Source organism: Sardina pilchardus, chromosome 4 (genome assembly GCF_963854185.1).
Source record: "Sardina pilchardus chromosome 4, fSarPil1.1, whole genome shotgun sequence".
Taxonomy (NCBI): domain Eukaryota; kingdom Metazoa; phylum Chordata; class Actinopteri; order Clupeiformes; family Clupeidae; genus Sardina; species Sardina pilchardus.
In genome coordinates, this window is record NC_084997.1 from 33,900,241 (window position 1) to 33,920,681 (window position 20,441).

General features: G+C 42.8%; 3 protein-coding genes across 3 annotated transcripts; 2 read left to right on the forward strand and 1 right to left on the reverse strand.

Moving 5' to 3' along the window:
* The first annotated feature begins 695 nt into the window (after positions 1-695).
* LOC134079016 (zinc-binding protein A33-like) lies at positions 696-3,382 on the forward strand. The gene is made up of 6 exons (XM_062535181.1): positions 696-1,100; positions 1,310-1,405; positions 1,484-1,714; positions 2,092-2,160; positions 2,260-2,374; positions 2,682-3,382. The coding sequence occupies exons 1-6, from the start codon at positions 696-698 to the stop codon at positions 3,221-3,223; spliced, it is 1,458 nt and encodes a 485-aa protein (XP_062391165.1). The 3' UTR covers positions 3,224-3,382.
* A 4,316-nt stretch (positions 3,383-7,698) lies between these two features.
* On the forward strand, positions 7,699-10,992 carry LOC134079017 (zinc-binding protein A33-like). The gene is made up of 5 exons (XM_062535182.1): positions 7,699-8,103; positions 8,727-8,822; positions 8,903-9,133; positions 9,730-9,844; positions 10,384-10,992. The coding sequence occupies exons 1-5, from the start codon at positions 7,699-7,701 to the stop codon at positions 10,923-10,925; spliced, it is 1,389 nt and encodes a 462-aa protein (XP_062391166.1). The 3' UTR covers positions 10,926-10,992.
* A 3,787-nt stretch (positions 10,993-14,779) lies between these two features.
* On the reverse strand, positions 14,780-20,162 carry LOC134079128 (zinc-binding protein A33-like). The gene is made up of 7 exons (XM_062535309.1): positions 20,122-20,162; positions 19,341-20,010; positions 18,959-19,054; positions 18,642-18,872; positions 16,329-16,351; positions 16,125-16,243; positions 14,780-15,769 (listed from the first exon to the last, which is right to left on the reverse strand). Exons 2-7 carry the CDS (start codon positions 19,740-19,742, stop codon positions 15,234-15,236), a joined length of 1,407 nt encoding a protein of 468 aa, XP_062391293.1. The 5' UTR covers positions 19,743-20,010; positions 20,122-20,162; the 3' UTR covers positions 14,780-15,233.
* Positions 20,163-20,441: the final 279 nt, after the last annotated feature.

The following is a 20,441-nucleotide window of genomic DNA, read 5'->3' on the forward strand; positions in this document are numbered from 1 at the left end:
GATGACTATGATAGAACATGTTTTCGTTCAGCAAAAGACAATGACACATAAAAATATGACATTTGTTTTGAGATTAAAATGTACTTCTCCCTGTCAAAGATATGTTTTGAACAATGTGTTTTCTATTTTTTTGGTCTATTGTTGACTGACTGCTTGATAGCGTACATCATTTTGATTGCTTAATTTATGATTTGAGTGCAGTGTTTGGTTTTGAGCACCGGTAAATCTGTTTTCAGGTAAATCTGTTTTGGGCCAAAAGTTTGATTTTGCAAGAGAGATCAGAGTGCTTGAGTATGAGGTTTTGTGCTCAATGTTTGTGTGTGTTGAAGACAATGGGGCAAGGTTTCAGAAACTGGGATTAAGCAATTGAGAAAACTGTCATTTACATTTATTTTAATGTAATCATTCTCAGTGTTCCTTTGTTCTTTGAGTAAACTACTTTTCTTTACACATGCATGAGACTCCACTAACCAATCAGAATCATTCTGTCACCTTAAGGCTCCTCCCTCTGAGAGCACAGGTGACCAATTAGGCTCAATCACTTCAGGCTCCAGAGATGACCAATCCACCCCTTCAGACCAAAGGTCTGAAAAGGAAGAATTTTGCAAAAGGACTCAGGAGTCTCCATCTCGGGACTCTCCATCAGGACATCATTCTAATAGGGGTCGTCATATTCTTTACAGTGAGCTAAGAAAATGGCCTCCAAGCGTGTTTTCGTCGAAGAGGATTTCTCTTGTCCTGTATGTTGTGATGTCTTCAAGTATCCTGTTATCATGACATGTAGTCACAGTGTGTGTAAAGTCTGTCTGCAGCAGTTCTGGGAATCTAAAGGACACCAAGAATGTCCTATCTGCAGGAAAAGATTCACAAATTCAAGTCCACAACTTAACTTGGTCTTAAAGAACCTGTGTGAGATCTACTCACAACAGAGAAGTCAGAGAGCTTCAGCAGGGTCTGAGGTGCTCTGCAGTCTGCACAGTGAGAAACTCAAGCTCTTCTGTCTGGAGGATAAACAGCCTGTGTGTCTGGTGTGTCGAGACTCAAGGGAACATAAGAATCACAACTTTAGTCCTGTTGTTGAGGTCATCTGTGATTATAAGGTAAGATACATTCAATGTTTTTATTTTATTATGTTATTTCCTCTCATGATATTGGGTTTCATTCATGAAACCTCGTTCTAAGCCTTTGAGACTTAACCAAAATTGATTAATAGAAAGCTGATTTTGTACTTTGACTTCCATCATGACAATGTACTGAATGCATGTTTATTTGTGTTGTTGCAGCATAACTGTTATTCTTCATGTTTCAGAAGGAACTGAGGACACAGTTGGCCAAGCTGGAAAAAAATATGAAGAAACATAAAGAAACTAAACTAACTAGTGATGAAACAGCGAAACACATTAAGGTAAAGAGAGGACTCACAGAGGATATGCTAGTGGCATTGTATGGAAACTATACATGATTTTGACATGTGCTACGTAAGACACAGGCCCTAACCACAGAGAAGCAGATCAAGGAGGAGTTTGAGAAGCTTCACCAGTTTCTACGAGATGAAGAGGCAGCCAGGATAGCTGCACTGAGGGAGGAAGAGGAGCAAAAGAGTCAGATGATGAAGGAGAAGATTGAGAAGATGTACAGGGTGATCGCATCTCTCTCAAATACAATCACTGTTCTAAAAGAGCAGCTAAATGCTGATGACATCACATTCTTGCAGGTAAGAACCCTCGCCTCACATCTACACACACGTTCAGCTGCACATTGGTCATACCTTTTTCCCTATGAGTGAAAATGTAAGTGTCCACTGTAGTGGACGCCATGCACCAGTTCTCCAGTCAGCTTAGTGTTGGTGTGGGGATCTTCTGTGAGTGTGGCATTGGTGTGGAGTGGGGATATTTTGTGAGTTGTGAATAGTGTTTAGTTGGGGGTGTGTCTGCGAGACTCTGTTGTGTGTGGGTGTGTGGGTGTGTGTGTGTGTGTGTGTGTGTGTGTGTGTGTGTGTGTCGTGGGTGTGTGGGTGTGTGGGTGTGGGTGTGTGTGTGTGTGTGGGTGTGGGTGTGGGTGTGGGTGTGGGTGTGGGTGTGGATGTGTCAGTGCATGTTGTGTCAGCAAGAAAAAAACCCATTCTGTTTCTTTGTTACTCTCCAGAACTACAAGAGCACAGTGGAAAGGTGAGTGATCTGCCTCCTGTCTCTCTCTCTTCTCTGTGGTTCTGAACCCAAACCCACAGCAGCACTGACTCCTGAATGTTATTCCAGAGCCCAGTGCACACGGCAGGATCCAGAGAGGGTTTCAGGAGCTCTGATCAATGTGGCAAAGCACCTGGGCAACCTGAAGTTCAGAGTCTGGGGGAAGATGCAGGAGACTGTTCAATACAGTGAGTGTACTATACCGTAGTGTACACTCTCACACAAGCACACACACTTTGAACACACATGTGCACACACAAACACACACACACATGTACACACACACACACACACACACACACACAGCTACACACACACACACACACACACACTCTCTCTCTCTCTCTCTCTCTTTTTCTCTTTCTCTCTCACACACCCTAATGAATACAAAAGAACACACACTCAGACACACATCTATTTTGTTGTGTGTGTGGTGTGGGGGGCGGGGGGTGGTGTTCTCTTTTCACTCAGACCATTCTTGTTTCTTCCCTGCAGCTCCTGTGACTCTGGATCCCAACACTGCAAAACCCAATCTCATCCTGTCTGAGGATCTGACCAGTGTGAGATGTGGTGATGAGGAGAAGCATCTTCCTGATAACCGAGAGAGGTTTGATAAGTGGGCCAGTGTCCTGGGCTCTGAGGGCTTTAACTCAGGGACTCACTGCTGGGATGTGGAGGTTGGAGAGAACACACAGTGGAATGTGGGTGTGATGACAGAGTCTCTCCAGAGGAAGGGAGACATATCCTCCATCAGTGGACTGTGGTGTGTGGGGTATTATGGTGCTGAATATAAAGCACGCACTACTCCTCAGCCCCCCACTCTCCTCACAGTGCAGCAGAAACCCCAGAGGATCAGAGTGCAGCTGGACTGGGACAGGGGAGAGCTGTCATTCTCTGACCCTGATAATAACACACACATACACACTTTCACACACACTTTCACTGAGAGAGTGTTCCCATACTTAGGTGTTGGTAGGGTGTCTCCTTTGAAGATGTTACCAGTGAAGGTCTCAGTTAGAGTAGAGCAGCCCAGTTAGAGCTGATAGTGTCTCTGTGTGGACCAGAACTGATCAGCATGAGGAGATGAATCAGTTAGAGGAGACTCTGAGAGAAAACACCACTCTGGACTGAGAGAAATCACCAGCATCAGACACACTGACTTTTTTTTTTTGTAATTATCAGGTTTATGTATGATTCAATTTGTTGTATGTGTGTCACTGTATAAAATACGGGTAACACTTTATAATAACTACACACAATTCATCATTTATTAAGCATTTAATACCTATTAGTTAATGGTTTGTTAATCATTAGTAATTTATTGTTCATGCATAATTCATCATCAGTAAAGCATTTGTTCACAAAGTTATGAATGGTTTGTTCATAGTAAATAAAACAAATGTTTGTAAATATATGGTTTATACCTTATAAATAATGAAACAACCATTTATAAATGAAATCATCTCCCTATCATGAACCAGTTACAAACTATTAGTAAATGCTTTGATCATCATTTGTTAAGTATTACTCCTATGTTAATTCTTCTAACCAAAATATGTTTAAAGGGCTGAAGGTTTAATAATGTGTATGTAAATGAGTATCTTAAAGGAGACATAGAATGGAAATAATTGTGGTCTTGGTTTTGATGAATTAGGAGAGGTTATGCATAACCAAAGAGCTATCATGAACATGAGGCATGGTTGTGCCCTCCTTCATTTGGAAATTACAAACTTAGAAATAGCCACTGAAAAACGCGAAATAGAACAAATCCTACTTGTTCAATTGGGGTTGCCAAAGAGGGCGCCATTTAGTCCAAATCATTTAGTTTCAATACCCAAACTAACTGTACAGTTTCAATTGGGCTTGTACAATTGCAATTGAGTTTATTTTTTATAAATCAAAGTTGAATATATATTATTTTAACTTCAGAGACCACAGTACAATACTCAATTCATCCATTCTATGTCCTCTTTAAGTTTCCGTTGAAACACTATGGATCAGTTAAGTAATTTAACTCAATGACATGCATACATGAAACACGCTCTTTTTTTTAAGTATATTTTCGGGGCATTTTATGCCTTTATTGATAGTGACAGTGGAGAGTGTCAGGAAGTGAATGGGAGAGAAAGCGGGGCTAGGATCCGGAAAGGACCACGGGGCGGGAATCAAACTCTAGTCGCCGGTGTACGGGACAGGGACCCCAGCCAGTCGCGCCACAGCCGGGGCCATACACACGGTTTCAAACTAATTTACATCGCAGACATCATTCAATTGTGTTTTATGTTCCTACTAGGGCTGGGACTCGATTAAAAAAATTAATCTAATTAATTAGAGGCTTTGTAATTAATTAATCGAAATTAATCGCATTTTAATTGTATATAAATATATGACCTGAGAACAGTGAGAAGTATTTTTTTTTCACATGGATTTTTAGTATAGCCTACTATTGGATAATGACTGAATACATAGGCCTAAGCTTAAGCAACACAAATATTGTTTATTAATAAGTCCAACAGACCAGTGCAATTTTTGCCATAAAGTGTAGCAATACCATATTTAGAAATAGAATTTCAGAAATTCATGTAGCCTATTCATGGGTTTCATCAGGTCCCTTTCCACAGGTGTAGTAATCAAGCACCATGCAGTCTGCATTGATAATCAATGCTTGATTTTATACACCTGTGGAAAGGGACCTGATGAAACCCATGAATAGATAGGTAGACCTTCTGTAAACTATAATACTGTGATATCCTGTTAATTGTGTCACCTGTTACCTTGAGTTGAGTTCATGAAATTGCTGTGTCCCTTTAAGGGGAACTGGGGGGCGGAGTTTACGTGTGTGCGTGTGTGCTTGTATGCGGTTCTGAGTGTGAAGTTTCTTTTAGGTCTATGAAAGTTGGACATGGAATTAGGTGCGGTGGATTACTGTTATAAGCGTGAGTTGTGGCTCTAACAGCAACTCGGTTGCTATTTGTTTAATGAATAAAGCTCAGAGGTTTCCCTCAAGTGTCTGGAATATCACAATACTTTGTCCACGCTAGCAGCTAGCTGCTTTATGTTTTGCACTGAGGTGATACCTGCGGTGATACGTCCTTGTTGCATAGGTTGCACACAACCATGCTCTTATCTACGCTTCCATCCGTTCGTTTTTTGTAACAACATTTCTCATCCACGGGGCCAACCAACGCGGTCACATCAGCTTCTTTGTTCATGTTCACTGTGCCACTGTGGTTTGTTTTGTCTGAACCGAACTCATGCGCGTGACTTGGTGCTCCAGTATAATCGGTCCGTCTGAAACTCATCCAGTGAGAAACGTTCCGCGGTGCAAAAATAAATAGGCATACGATTAAAATGCGTCAATTTTTTTAACGCATTAATGTTTGTGTAATTAATTAATCGTAATTAACGCGCTAAAGTCCCGGCCCTAGTTCCTACTAATAAAATTATACTGTGACCATGCAGTAGTTGAGTATGCGATCCAAGGTGACGTGTTCATAACTCCTGTGACATAGATAGATAGATAGATAGATAGATAGATAGATACTTTATTGATCCCCAAGGGGAAATTCAAGGTCCCAGCAGCTTAAGACACCACACACAACATACAATACAATGTAAACAGGAAAATAAAAGCAAAAGCACATATCCTGGTACCAAGAGGCCCTCTTTTGACATTGTACCGTTTGAAAAATGTGACTTGACCCAGACCTGCAACTAAGTCAACATGTTCTTCAACATGCTATTATTCATGTTCCAGTGCCTTCCACAGGCCTCTCTAATTGTGATCAGGATCATGTGTGGGACAGAACTAACTAATACCGAGATGCCATGAGCCTGTTATGGGACCACACAAACATCAGGAAGGGAACACAGATAACACACACACACACACACACACACAAAGCAGTTTTTGATTTTGAAAACGTATGTATGGTAAACTCAATAGAGAATGGCCTACAGTAAAATGGTGTGTCATCACATAGCCTAACCAAGAATTGACTTCACAAGATTTCACTTTTGCTTTGAGGTTTGTTTGTAACGTTGTTCTTTGTTCTGTGGTGGTTCTGGATCAAAGCGTCTGCTAAATGAGTCGATGTAAATGTCCTGCCATCAGGACACAATGCGGGTGCTAACTGAGGTCCATGTAGGTGCTAACTGAGGTCCATGTAGGTGCTAACTGAGGTCCAGCGGCCGTCTGCATGTGATGGCTCTGCCCACACTTCCTCCAGATGCCGCATTGTCGCCATTTGGCCTTTTATGTCTCTAGGTGAGAGCCTGACACTAGAGCGCAAATCTTTAACACCAAAACACCATGTGGCAGACAAGTCAAGTCACGCCAACACTGCAAAACTGATATCTAACCAAGTTTTATCAGTACTATATTAAGACTATACAAATCTAGTTAGTATTGATTTCAGCATAAAGGGACTTACTTGGAGCTCTCTTGTTAGATTATTATGACTTGATTTGATAAATCACAGTTTAGTTGCAGTAATATAATACTAAAGTAATTCAAATATAGAATTAAAAATACAGTTTGCATTACTCTAGATGATTAGCATAAACAGTATATTCTTCAAGATTAGCATATTCTATTCTTCTGAATGCAAACAGTTCATGTGTAGAGGCTGTCCAAACATGTCCAAACATTGTTCTCAGTTGCTAAAACTCCAAAACAAGTTGGCTGAACACATTTAGCTACAATTGTTCTGTCTCTTATTAGTACCTTACTATTTCACATGGTAGAACACAATTTGCAGATCACACTTACACTTTTCAGCTAAAAGTGCAGGGCGCAATACTGTAAAACTATAGGGTACAAGGAGGAGGAGGAACAAAAATGCAAAGCAAAGCAAAGCTGATCAATTTTGAGATACTATGATAGAACATGTTTTTGTTCAGCAAACAACAAAGACAATTTGTTTTGGTGAATGATATGTTTTGAATAATGTGTTCTCAATTTTTTTGGTGTATTGCTTACTGACACTTTATGATTTGAGAGCAGTGGTTTTGAGCACTGATAAACCTGTCTTCAGACGAAGGTTTGATTTTGAGCAGGCAAAACTGTTTTGGGGCAAACATTTGATTTTGTGAAAGGAGTCAGAGTGCTCGAGTATGAGGTTTTGTGTTTAATGTTTCTGAATGTTTAAGAAGATGGAGCAAAGCTTCAGAAATTGTGTTTTAGCAATAGAGACAACTGCAATATACATTTATTTTAATGTAATCATTCTCAGTGTTCCTTTGTTCTTTGACTAAACGTTGCTTTGCAAATGCATGAGACTCCACTAACCAATCAGGATCATTTTGTCACCTCAAGGCTCCTCCCTCTGACTCGTGTGAGAGCACAGGTGATCAATAGGCTCAATCACTTGAGGCTCCACAGATGGCCAATCCACCCCTCAGACTGAAGGTCTGAAAGACTGAAGGAAGAACATAGCAAAAGGACTCAGGACTCTCCATCAGGACATCATTCTAATAGGGGTCGTCATATTCTTTACAGTGAGCTAAGAAAATGGCCTCAAAGCGTCTTTTCACCGAAGAGGATTTCTCTTGTCCTGTATGTTGTGATGTCTTCAAGGATCCTGTCATCATGACATGTAGTCACAGTGTGTGTAAAGTTTGTCTGCAGCAGTTCTGGGAAACTAAAGGACACCAAGAATGTCCAATCTGCAGGAAAAGATTCACAAATTCAAGTCCACAACTGAACTTGGTTTTAAAGAACCTGTGTGAGACCTACTTACAGCAGAGAAGTCAGAGAGCTTCAGCAGGGTCTGAGGTGCTCTGCAGTCTGCACAGTGAGAAACTCAAGCTCTTCTGTCTGGAGGATAAACAGCCTGTGTGTCTGGTGTGCAGAGACTCAAGGGAACATAAGAATCACAACTTTAGTCCTGTTGTTGAGGTCGCATGTGATTATAAGGTAAGATACATTCAATGGTTTTATTTTATTATGTTATTTCCTCTCATGATATTGGGTTTCATTCATGAAACGGCATCCTAAGTCTTTGAGACTTAACCATAATTGCTCTTACAGTTTTGCTGTTGCTTGAACACTATAGACGCATGCTTAGACTAAAGTAACACAACTTGAAGCTTTTGTACCATACCTCAAACACATGTACCCATACCTTAAACAAAAGTGCTGCTTTGCACTCTAGTTGCATTTCTTTCAAAAATGAAATCTCAGGGTGCCATTCGGAAAACACGTGTATCCAAAATACAAAACGCATCGGGCAATTGCAACTACTCAAATACACACTTGAAGACCCTTACTTGCAAAACTAAAAACCAATCAGCCAGCTTCAAAAAGCCCTCAGTTTAGCTATTGTACATGGTGATGTGAATGGTATATTTCCCAGTGTTGTGTCATGTTGACTTGTGTGTAGAGTTTTGGCACAGTGAGCGAAGCTTTGTAAAATGTGTTCAAGCAATGGGCAAAAACTGTAAAAGAAAGCTGATTTTGTACTTTGACTTCCATCATTGTACTGAATGCATGTTTATTTGTGTTGTTGCAGCATAACTGTTGTATTCTTCATGTTTCAGAAGGAACTGAGGACACAGTTGGCCAAACTGGAAAAAAATATGAAGAAGCATAAAGAAACTAAACTAACTAGTGATGAAACAGCAAAAGACATTAAGGTAAAGAGAGGACTCACAGAGGATATACTAGTGGCATTTTGTATGGAAAATATTGTATATTTATGATTTTGTCATGTAAGACACAGGCCCTAAACACAGAGAAGCAGATCAAGGAGCAGTTTGAGAAGCTTCACCAGTTTCTACGAGATGAAGAGGCAGCCAGGATAGCTGCACTGAGGGAGGAAGAGGAGCAGAAGACTAAGATGATGAAGGAGAAGATTGAGAAGATGTACAGGGAGATCGCATCTCTCTCAAATACAATCACAGTCCTAGAAGAGCAGCTAAATGCTGATGACATCACATTCTTGCAGGTAAGAACCCTCGCCTCACGTCTGACACACACGTTCAGCTGCACATTGGTCCCTTTCATGCATGGCGTCCACTACAGTGGACGGATATTCAAACTTACTTTAAAACTACTGGATTTGCAATATTTTCTTCAAAACACCACTAGAGTGTCTCCTAAAACCTTTTTGTACTATCTGCATGATAGTTGTAATGACAACCTCTGGGATATCAGTCAGATAATGCTATTCTACATGGTATATGCAGGTTAAAAAAAATGTTCTCATTAAATATGTTGTAGGAAGTACTTTTATCAAAGTTGTATCAATATAAGTCTTTTATCAAAGTTGTATCAATATACTTTTTTCCCTATGAGTGAAAATGCAAGTGTCCACTGTAGTGGACGCCATGCACCAGTTCTACAGTCAGCTTAGTGTTGGTGTTGTGATCTCTGGTGAGTGTGTCAGCAAGCAAAAATAAACCCATTCCGTTTCTATTGTTACTCTCCAGAACTACAAGAGCACAGTGGAAAGGTGAGTGATCTGCCTCCTGTCTCTCTCTTCTCTGTGGTTCTGAACCCAAACCCAGAGCAGCACTGACTCCTGAATGTTATTCCAGAGCCCAGTGCACACTGCAGGATCCAGAGAGGGTTTCAGGAGCTCTGATCAATGTGGCAAAGCACCTGGGCAACCTGAAGTTCAGAGTCTGGGAGAAGATGCAGGAGGCTGTTCAGTACAGTGAGTAGCCTACTGTTTACACACACACACACACACACACACACACACACACACACACACACACACAGCTGCATACAAGTGCACGCGCATACATACACACATACACACCTCACACACACGTGCACACACACACACACACACACACAGCTGCATACAAGTGCACGCGCATACATACACATATACACACCTTACACACACGTGCACACACACACACACACACACACACACACACACACGCACACACACACATACACACAGCTACACACAAGTGCTGCAAATGTTCAATGATTCTGCATTCACCACTACATAGAACTGATGAAAACACAGACACACAGACACAGATACGCACACACACATGCACACACACACACACACACACACACACACACACACACACACACACACACATGTGCACGCACACACACACAAATACACACAAACACACACATCCTCATCACACATCACTCAGTTCTATTGATAATTGCCATCATTCACATCACTCAGTGTTCAGCTCATGTGTGTGTTCTTTCTCTCTGCAGCTCCCGTGACTCTGGATCCCAACACTGCACACCCATATCTCATCCTGTCTGAGGATCTGACCAGTGTGAGACGAGGTGATGAGAAACAGCAGCTTCCTGATATCCCAGAGAGATTTGATAAGTATCCCTGTGTCCTGGGCTCTGAGGGCTTTAACTCAGGGACTCACTGCTGGGATGTGGAGGTTGGAGAGAACACACGGTGGACTGTGGGTGTGATGACAGAGGCGGCCCAGAGGAAGGGAGACTACACCTCCATGAGTGGACTGTGGTGTGTGGGGTATACTGGTGCTGCATATGGAGCACGTGCTATTCCTCATGACTCCACTGTCCTCACAGTGCAGCAGAAACCCCAGAGGATCAGAGTGCAGCTGGACTGGGACAGAGGAGAGCTGTCATTCTCTGACCCTGATAATAACACACACCTACACACTCTCACACACACTTTCAAGGAGAGAGTGTTTCCATACTTTAATGGTGGTGTAGAGTGTCCTCTGAGGATGTTACCAGTGAAGGTCTCAGTTAGAGTAGAGCAGCCCAGTTAGAGCTGATGGTGTCTCTGTGTGGACCAGAACTGATCAGCATGAGGAGATGAATCAGTTAGAGGAGACTCTGAGGCTTAGTTCACACTGGCTAGATTTTCATGAAATGCGCCACATACGAAGGTGGTTTCATTTCAGTTGAACCACTTGAATAGGATTTCAACGTATCCCTTTCGTCATTTGCACTGCGACAAGCAATTGCAGCGTAATTCTGAGTGACGAAAGTGATTTATTGATTGATACAACGCGTTCGCCAGGCCAGTTGCTGTGTCAGGCGCGTTGACATCGCTGCAAAGAAAAAGGTATTTGCACCGCGGCTACGCATAATAACTTGGAAAATATAAAAAATAAATCCACTTTCACCAATATGCAATGAGAACTGTCAGTCAGAAAGATCATCTGATCGGATATGCAAGACATCGGATTTCGACTGCCAGTGTGAACTAAGCCTAAGAGAAAACACCTCTGTGGACTGAGAGAAATCACCAACATCAGACACACCCTCTTCTTCCATGTGATCATTTGACATTCATGGATACTCCACCTTATGAAGTGTAACTGCACCCCATAACTCCACCCACTTCACATTTCTGAAAAAGGCTTTCAAAATGGGCAGGACATTCTGAAATTTGGAAGGGAGGGGCACACGCGAACCATGGTGATTTTGTGTAAATCTGGGAATGAGTGCTGCAGACATGGCTTATCACAGGTAATCAGGGCAGTGTTGGGGCATTTCATTTCCTAATTTGTAACAACCCGGTGACGTAGAGTCGCCAGAGAAGTGCAAGACTACGTCAGCATTTTGGACTAAAATGCCATGGCATGTTTCAACCTGTAGAAGGCGCGGAGAGCTATATCTCCAATACAAAATCATACGAAATGTTACTTTTCTCGGGAAATACGATTTGTGTCAATATTAACCCTGCTAATAGTGTAGTTCACCACTTATGAGTAGTTTCAATCAATCATCAGCTCAAAAAACATATTTTAGGGTGCAGTTACACTTTAAATGTTGTGTAAGGGATAAAGGTGAATGTCACTTATGCATCCATCAGAATCTGCTTCAGAGGTACAGTAGCCTATGTAGACAAGATGTAGACCTATGCTACAGTGTGTTGATGATGACCCTGCTCATAGGCTTCAATGTAAACGTAACCCTGTTGAAATTCATGTATAAGATAATATCTAAAAGTTTGAGATACATAGTTTTATAAGTTTAAAAGTTATGATTATGTTATGATTTTGCTCAATAAGAGAAATGCATAGGGTAAATGTTTTTCTGAATAGGCCTACAGCATTTGAAATGTTAAATATTTGTTGTGTAATAATATGTGCAAATGCTTTAAAATGCCTGTAAGAATATAGGAAGAAAGAATTTCACAAATGTTTTGTGAATTTATTTTATTTCTGTAAGTTTGTGAATGATCCGATCACAGTTTGAGATCAAAGGACAAGGAAGTGAATGGAGAAAGAGAATGTGAGGACAACACTTGCATGAAACATGAGAGAGTTGAGGAAGAGCGGCGAACGACTAAGATGAGTGAAGTGAGTTGCCTGCTGATAAAGAGATTTAAGCAGAGGTGGAAAAGTCCAGCTTCAGAAAGTAAAAGTCCTACCATATACTGTATTTGTGCCAACCATTAACTTAAACCAGCTGATTCTAATTAGCACAACTCTTCAGCTAGCCAGAGCAGCTAATTGATGAGATCACCTAAGTGCACAAGTAGAACCAATACATGATTGGACTTTCACTTTCAGAACCTGGAGTTTTCCACCTCTGGATTTAAGAGATTGCACCAGTTATTTTCGACCGGAACTCTTAAAAGAAACGTGAATGGTGATAGTTCTGTTTGTTTGAGTGGACTACTCAGCATGACAAGACAGAGAGAAGTTTATATTAGTTGCTGACTAAGTGGCTAGTGCTTTTTGCATGGACTTTGCTAACAAGCTAGCGGCCAGCAATCTTGACCAGTTAAACCATGCCAGTTTCGAGATTAGTCCTATGCACTAAATGCGCCCTCTAGTGGGTGATTTAAATTTCTTTGGAGACACAGCAATCGAGATCACATATCAAGGTAAAACGCCACAGCAGGTTAAACCACAGGTACATGACACAGCAGTGGAGCTTTTTTTTTTTTTGGGGGGGGGGGGCTTTTTTATGCCTTTAATTGGACAGGACAGTAGAGAGAGAGACAGGACGTGAGTGGAAGAGAGAATCGGGGTGGGATCCGGAAAGGACCACGGGGCGGGAATCGAACCCGGGTCGCCGGCGTGTGGTACAGGTGCCCCAGCCAGTCGCGCTACGGCTGGGGCCACAGCAGTGGAGCTTAAGCCGTCACTTGACTTCTTGGGTCACCGGCGGGTTTAAAACCATGTTAAACGCCAAACTATCGACAGAGCAATTGCCCATTGATATTACATTAAACTGACATATTTTGCCATAGCAATGAATTTATTCAACAGAGTCATGTCAGATCAATGTGAAGAACCTAAGCACTGAACCAGTAAGGCAAATGATGCCATGGTACAACAAATGGGGTGCCTCTCATTCGTGTTTTATATATCCTCCCTTCCTTCCTCGGTCCTCATTCTCAATAATCTAGATAAAGAATGATGGGGCGGCAGCAATGGGATAGTCTATCCAGTACTAGTTATAGATCATTTGGAACGAGTCTGGAGGACCGAGCATCGAGGATCGAGGAGGGATGTTGAGAGAGGCCCATAGTGTCACCATTTCATTGTGGATTTTTGAAGAGGGGGTCGACAGACACCTGTCCCACCTGCATAAATCCTCAAGGTGGCAGCAGAGTGCTTCATACTAGAGCAGTTCTGTGTGCTACCTCAAAATAAGTGGATATGGGATGTTCTGACATGGCCCCTGGAGACCAACATACAAAAATAATTTGGTCATCCTAGGCCCTACGGCTCTCAAGATATATTGGGCTGGGTGGGGTTCTGCTAATCAGGGTGGAGGTTCTGCTATTCAAGGTGGAGTTCTGCTGATCAGGGTGGAGTTCTGCTGGCTCTGGTGTTCAGGGTGGAGTTCTACTGATCCGGGTGGAGTTCTGCTGATCAGGGTGGAGTTCTACTGATCAGGGTGGAGTTCTGGTGATCAGGGTGTAGTTCTGGTGGTTCTACTGGTCAGGGTAGAGTTCTACTGATCAGGGTGGAGTGCTGGTTCTGGTAATCAGGGTGGAGTTCTGCTGGTTCTGCTGATCAGGGTGGAGCTGGGTGGAGGTTCTGCTGTTCTCTCCCATCATTCTTAGAACAGACTTATTTCTTATCTAACTGCTTTTGTTTTCAGAGCATCTTTATTTGAGCTGCACACAGAACAGTGCAGAGATCTCAATATTATGTTGCTGCTATGCAGCATGTGATACAAGATTATTTATGTATTTACAAGCCTTAATCAGCCTTAACAGTAGCTTAACATTCACATCATCCTCAAGGGAGCTGCACACAGATAGCGAAGTGAAGGTCTCTATTATATTATATCTAATATATTTCAAAAAGTAACAATCATCAAGGAAACACCACGGGTAGAAGACTTTTAGTGTGAAGACGTTCCACATCGCTCTAGCAGTGGTCCAGTAAGGACCAGACCCCATGATACATATGCCCCCATCACCAGTGCTCACTGATGTGCATGTTGTGTATTTACCCCATGATACATATGCCCCCATCACCAGTGCTCACTGATGTGCATGTTGTGTCTTTACCCCATGATACATATGCCCCCATCACCAGTGCTCACTGATGTGCATGTTGTGTCTTTACCCCATGATACATATGCCCCCATCACCAGTGCTCACTGATGTGCATGTTGTGTCTTTACCCCATGATACATATGCCCCCATCACCAGTGCTCACTGATGTGCATGTTGTGTCTTTACCCCGTGATACATATGCCCCCATCACCAGTGCTCACTGATGTGCATGTTGTGTCCTTGCTGCACGCATCATGTGTGTAGAATCCCATTGATTTATTTTTATTGATGCGTTTACATTGAAGCCTATGAGCAGGGTCATCATCAACACACTGTACATGTTTCCTACATTCCTCTGAAGCAGATTCTCATGGATGCATAAGTGAAATATACCTAATTAATTTTACATCACAAACCTTTATCCCTTGCACAACATTTAAAAGGTGGAGTGTACAATGAATGTCAAATGATCCCATGGGAGAAGAGGGTGTGTGTGATGCTGGTGATTTCATTCGGTCCACAGTGGTGTTTTCTCTCAGTCTCCTCTAACTGATTCATCTCCTCATGTTGATCAGTTCTGGTCCACACAGAGACACTATCAGCTCTAACTGGGCTGCTCTACTCTAACTGAGACATTCGCTGGTAAGATTGTCATTGGAAATTCTCCACTGTTAATGTATGGAAACACTTTCTCGGTGAAAGTGTGTGTGAGAGTGTGTAGGAGTGTGTTGTTTTCAGGGTCAGAGAATGACAGCTCTCCTCTGTCCCAGTCCAGCTGCACTCTGATCCTCTGGAGTTTCTGCTGCACTGTGAGGACAGTGGAGGCATGAGGAGGAGCAAGTGCTGCATATGCACCATTATACCCCACACTCCACTGTCCACTCATGGAGAAATAGTTTCCCTTCCTCTGGAGAGACTCTGTTATCACACCCACACTCCACCGTGTGTTGTCGCCAACCTCCACATCCCAGCAGTGAGTCCCTGAGTTAAAGCCCTCAGAGCCCAGGACACTGGAATACTCATCAAATCTCTCTGGGTTATCAGGAAGCAGCTGTCTTTTATCACCACGTCTCACACTGGTCAGATCCTCAGACAGGATGAGACTTCGGCTTGCAGTGTTCTGATCCAGAGTCACAGGAGCTGCAGAGAGCAAGGACACACACATGAGCTGAACACTGAGTAAGGATGTGAATGATGGTCATTATCAATAGTGATGGTACCAGGTGTTATCCTCTTGATTAACATGACCTGACAGTGGTTTTGGTACCTGCAGCAAAGATGATACATTTACACAGTATATTGCAGCTTTACTATAAAGACGTTGTGTGTCAATGTGTCTGTGAGAGAGTGTGTGTTTGCGAAAGAGAGAGAGTGTGTGAATGCGTGTGCGTACATATGTGTGAGTGTGCGCATGTGTATGTCTGTGTGTGTGTGTGTGTGTGTATGTGTGTGCATGTGTGTGTGTGTGTGTGTGTAAACAGTAGGCTATACTCACTGTAGTGAACAGTCTCCTGCATCTTCTCCCAGACTCTGAACTTCAGGTTGCCCAGGTGCTTTGCCACATTGATCAGAGCTCCTGAAACCCTCTCTGGATCCTGCAGTGTGCGCTGGACTCTGGAATAACATTCAGGAGTCAGTGCTGCCGTTGGTTTCAGAACCACCGAGAAGAGAAGAGAGAGACAGGAGGCAGATCACTCACCTTTCCACTGTGCTCTTGTAGTTCTGGAGAAAAATAAAGGGAGAAATACATTAAGCATTATATTGTTATTTCACATCACATTTACCTTAATGCAAACATATCCAAACTCTGAATGAAGCAATGAACAATACCATAAATCACGTGAAATGGTGAAATAGCCTATGGGTCTTTCCACCTCAATTCAACGGATTTTAGAAAAAAATTCTGCTTGACCATCTCAGATTTGCTTCAAACTTTTACCATCTAAAGAGTAACCATTTAAACTAACTTAGCCAAAATATTAGCTTTGTATACCTAATACATCCAGAGAAAAACATTTTTGAACATGGTACCCCCCTTCTGATTTTTGGCACATTTGCGCCCTCATCTAAATCTGCAGGAAAGTTCAGATGTCATTATCTCAAAAAAAATTCAAGCCAAAGACTTCAAATTGTCTGTGAATAATGATTGCTACCTATTTGATGACTTGAGGTGGAATGACCCCTACTAGAGTGTGAGTAGCCTAGAGTAGCCTATTTGGAAGAGTGTTTCTTCACAAATTCCACATAGACAGCCCATAGTCAGCTGTCAGTTTCTTTTTGGCTACGCCAAACCCAGCCCACATCAGCTGGTCCACTCAGCTGATCGCTCCCTTCGCTAGCAAGTGGCCTCTCTCATAAGGGAGCCTTATTACCTCCGCCAACGAAGTTATGTTTTCATCAGGGTTTGTTTGTTGGTTTGTTTGTTTCTCTGTCTGTCTGTTTGTTCGCAAGATACCTCAAAAAGTTATGAATGGATTTCGATGTAATTTGAAATTGCCCAAGGAAAATGACTGAAATGACCCAAAGAAGAAACAATTAAATTTTGGGAGTGATCCGTATCACCGTCTGGATGCAGGAGGCGGTTATGTGTTCGCTTGGCGGAGGTTTGTGCTCTCTGAGTGTTTTTCTAGTTTAAGCTGCGTCAGTCTATTTACTCTCACTGCTTTCTCTGGTTGCTGCTTTGCAACCCACCTCCTCCCCAGCTCCACCTAAACCCACCTCCACCTAAACCCACCTCCTCCCCAGCTCCACCTCAACCCACCTCCTCCCCACCTCCACCTCAACCCACCTCCTCCCCACCTCCACCTCAACCCACCTCCTCCCCAGCTCCATCTCCTCCCCAGCTCCACCTCAACCCACCTCCTCCCCACCTCCACCTCAACCCACCTCCTCCCCAGCTCCATCTCCTCCCCAGCTCCACCTCAACCCACCTCCTCCCCACCTCCACCTCAACCCACCTCCTCCCCAGCTCCATCTCCTCCCCACCTCCACCTCAACCCACCTCCTCCCCAGCTCCATCTCCTCCCCAGCTCCACCTCAACCCACCTCCTCCCCACCTCCTCCTCCTCCCCAGCTTCTCCTCCTCCCCACCTCCTCCTCCTCCCCAGCTTCTCCTCCTCCCCACCTCCTCCTCCTCCCCAGCTCCACCTCAACCCACCTCCTCCCCAGCTCCACCTCAAAGTTGTTAAACTTAAAATAATGAAACTTAAACTGGGAGGGTAGTCCCCTGAGGATGCTGCCGTTCCCTGTCTTGGCTTTCCATGGAGCTCATGGAAAGACAGGGAACACTTCCTCTGAACAGAGCCATACCATCAAATACAAAATAAAGTTGGTTTTAAAAATATTTTTTACTTAAGTGGTCCTGACAGAAATTATGTTTTACTTACACATTGTTGTCCATGGGCCGAAAACCACAAAAAAACTCAGTTATCTCTATCATCATTAAATAGATGATTAAGTCATATGATCGAGTGGGACTGCTGTTGGTAAAGGATACAGTGTCTATAGAAAGTCATCATATTTTGATGTTGTACAGCTAAATTAGTGAATAAAACTTTTTTTAAAAAAAAATGGGTTTTGATTTCAGGCAGTAACACAAAAAAGTAACGATTTCAAAGGGGTATGATGACTTTCTATCTAGGCACTGTATCACCACGGCTGTAATTTACCCGTAGATACCACTCGGGAGTCAAGTTCAGTGAGAGGCTGGTGCATATTACAGTAAGTAGTAAATATAATGTGACTGTAGGGTGAGATGGTTGCGTACACAGTAACTTGTACAGCTTACTTGTCTAAACGTCTCATTTTAAATTGGACATTCACCTACTCTTTACTTACTTTACTTACTCAAATGAGTCGTTATGAAACTGCTGCTCGTGATTTGATTTAAAGTAAGGTTTGTGTTGGATAATTCAGTGCAACATGTGGAGTGATTACTAGCTGTAGACAATCTGAGTGGGGAGGTCCTGACTGATAGATTGCCTTTCGTCCAATCAGAAAGACTGCTTCTTACCTGCAGAAAAGTCACATCATCAGCTCTCATCTGCTCTTCTATGGCTCTGATTGTGGCTGAAAGAGTTGAGATCTCTCTGCTCATCTTCTTAATCCTCTCCTTCATCATCTGACTCTTCTGCTCCTCTTCCTCCCTCAGTGCAGCTATCCTGGCTGCCTCTTCATCTCGTAGAAACTGGTGAAGCTTCTCAAACTCCATCTTCATCTGCTTCTCTGTGTGCTGGGTCTGAGTCTTCAATGACACATAACAACACAACATCACTACATTATCCTCAACTGTAACTCAACCGTAAGTCCAGTTGCTGACCCATGTCTCACCTTAATGTGTGCTGCTGTTTGATCACAGAGGAGTTTAACTTCTTCAAAGCTCTTCAGTTTCTTTGTTAGGGGCTCCAGTTTGATCTTGAGCTCCTCCTGAAATGCACACACACACTTTACTGCAACTGTATCTACAGGTCTGACAGATTTACCCTTCAATGCCCAAAATGGCCTAATTGCGTGCATATCCACTTCGTAATTCATTCTTCGTAATTTTTATTCAAGACTGTAAGGATTTTAAAGCTTATTTCTGAGGATTTTGGCATGTAACAGGACAGTATGATTATCAGGATATGAGTGGGAAATGGGAAATATAGGAGTAGAAATGACCGTGTGAGAGAGACGGGATTAGGGTTGGAAAATGACCACAGGTCATTCCTACCTTCCTATCTGCTGCAGCCTCACTGACGGGACTGAAGGTGTGGTGTCTGTGTGTTTTGGAGTCTTGACAAACCAGACACACAGGCTGTTTATCCTCCAGACAGAAGAGCTTGAGTTTCTCACTGTGCAGACTGCAGAGCACCTCAGACCCTGCTGAAGCTCTCTGACTTTTGTCCTGTGAGAAAGCCTCACACAGGTTCTTTAAATGGAGATTATATGGTGGACGTTCCCTTGATGACCTCCTCCTGCAGACTGGACATTCTCTAGACACCTTAGTTTCCCAGAACTTCTGCAGACAGACTTTACAGAAGCTGTGACTACATGACAGCAGTACAGGATCCTTGAAGATGTCACAGCACACAGGACAGGAGAAATCCTCTTCTGAGAAAGGTTTAGATGACATACTCGTAAATTCCAGACTATAAGCCGCAGCTTATACATTGATTTTGCTAAATTTCTTCTGATATGAGGTTAATTCAGGGGGGCAGTTAATATGGTGTTAATATGGTTTTGTTTCTTTTAACTTTAAAACATTGTCCTGTGGCTTATATGCGGGAAATTACTGTAGTCCTGTTGCCACTATAGTCTCTAGTTTGCTGTAGTTGTTTATAAAGTTTGTACAGTAGTTTGTTCTCACTTTCAAATTCACAGTTTGAGGATCATGTCAGTCTCTGAAGAGAAAAATAACAACACAATGAATCCACAAGACAACCAAACTCTATTACATGTATCTGGAATGACAACAGCTTGTTTGCGTATGTAGGTATTTTATAGCCTCTTACCTTTTTAGAGTTCAGAGAGAAGCCGTCCATCACTGCAGTCCGTCCGACTCAGTTCCCCACTTCCTCATACATACAAGGTGAGGTGGAGGGAGGGGCTTGGGTTGAGGATTCTGATTGGCCAGCTCTGCTGCAGTACAAAAGATGGAATGAGAGCGATAGAGAGAATGTGGGAGGGAGAGAATGTGGGAGGGACGGAGGGAGTGATAGAGAGACATGTTTGGAGTTTTGGCCTGTCTGTCCAAGATATAGCTGCCACACCCAGCTCTCTGCAGTGCACCTGAACTGAACAAACAGGTTTTCTTCTCTTCGTGAACTTTCTA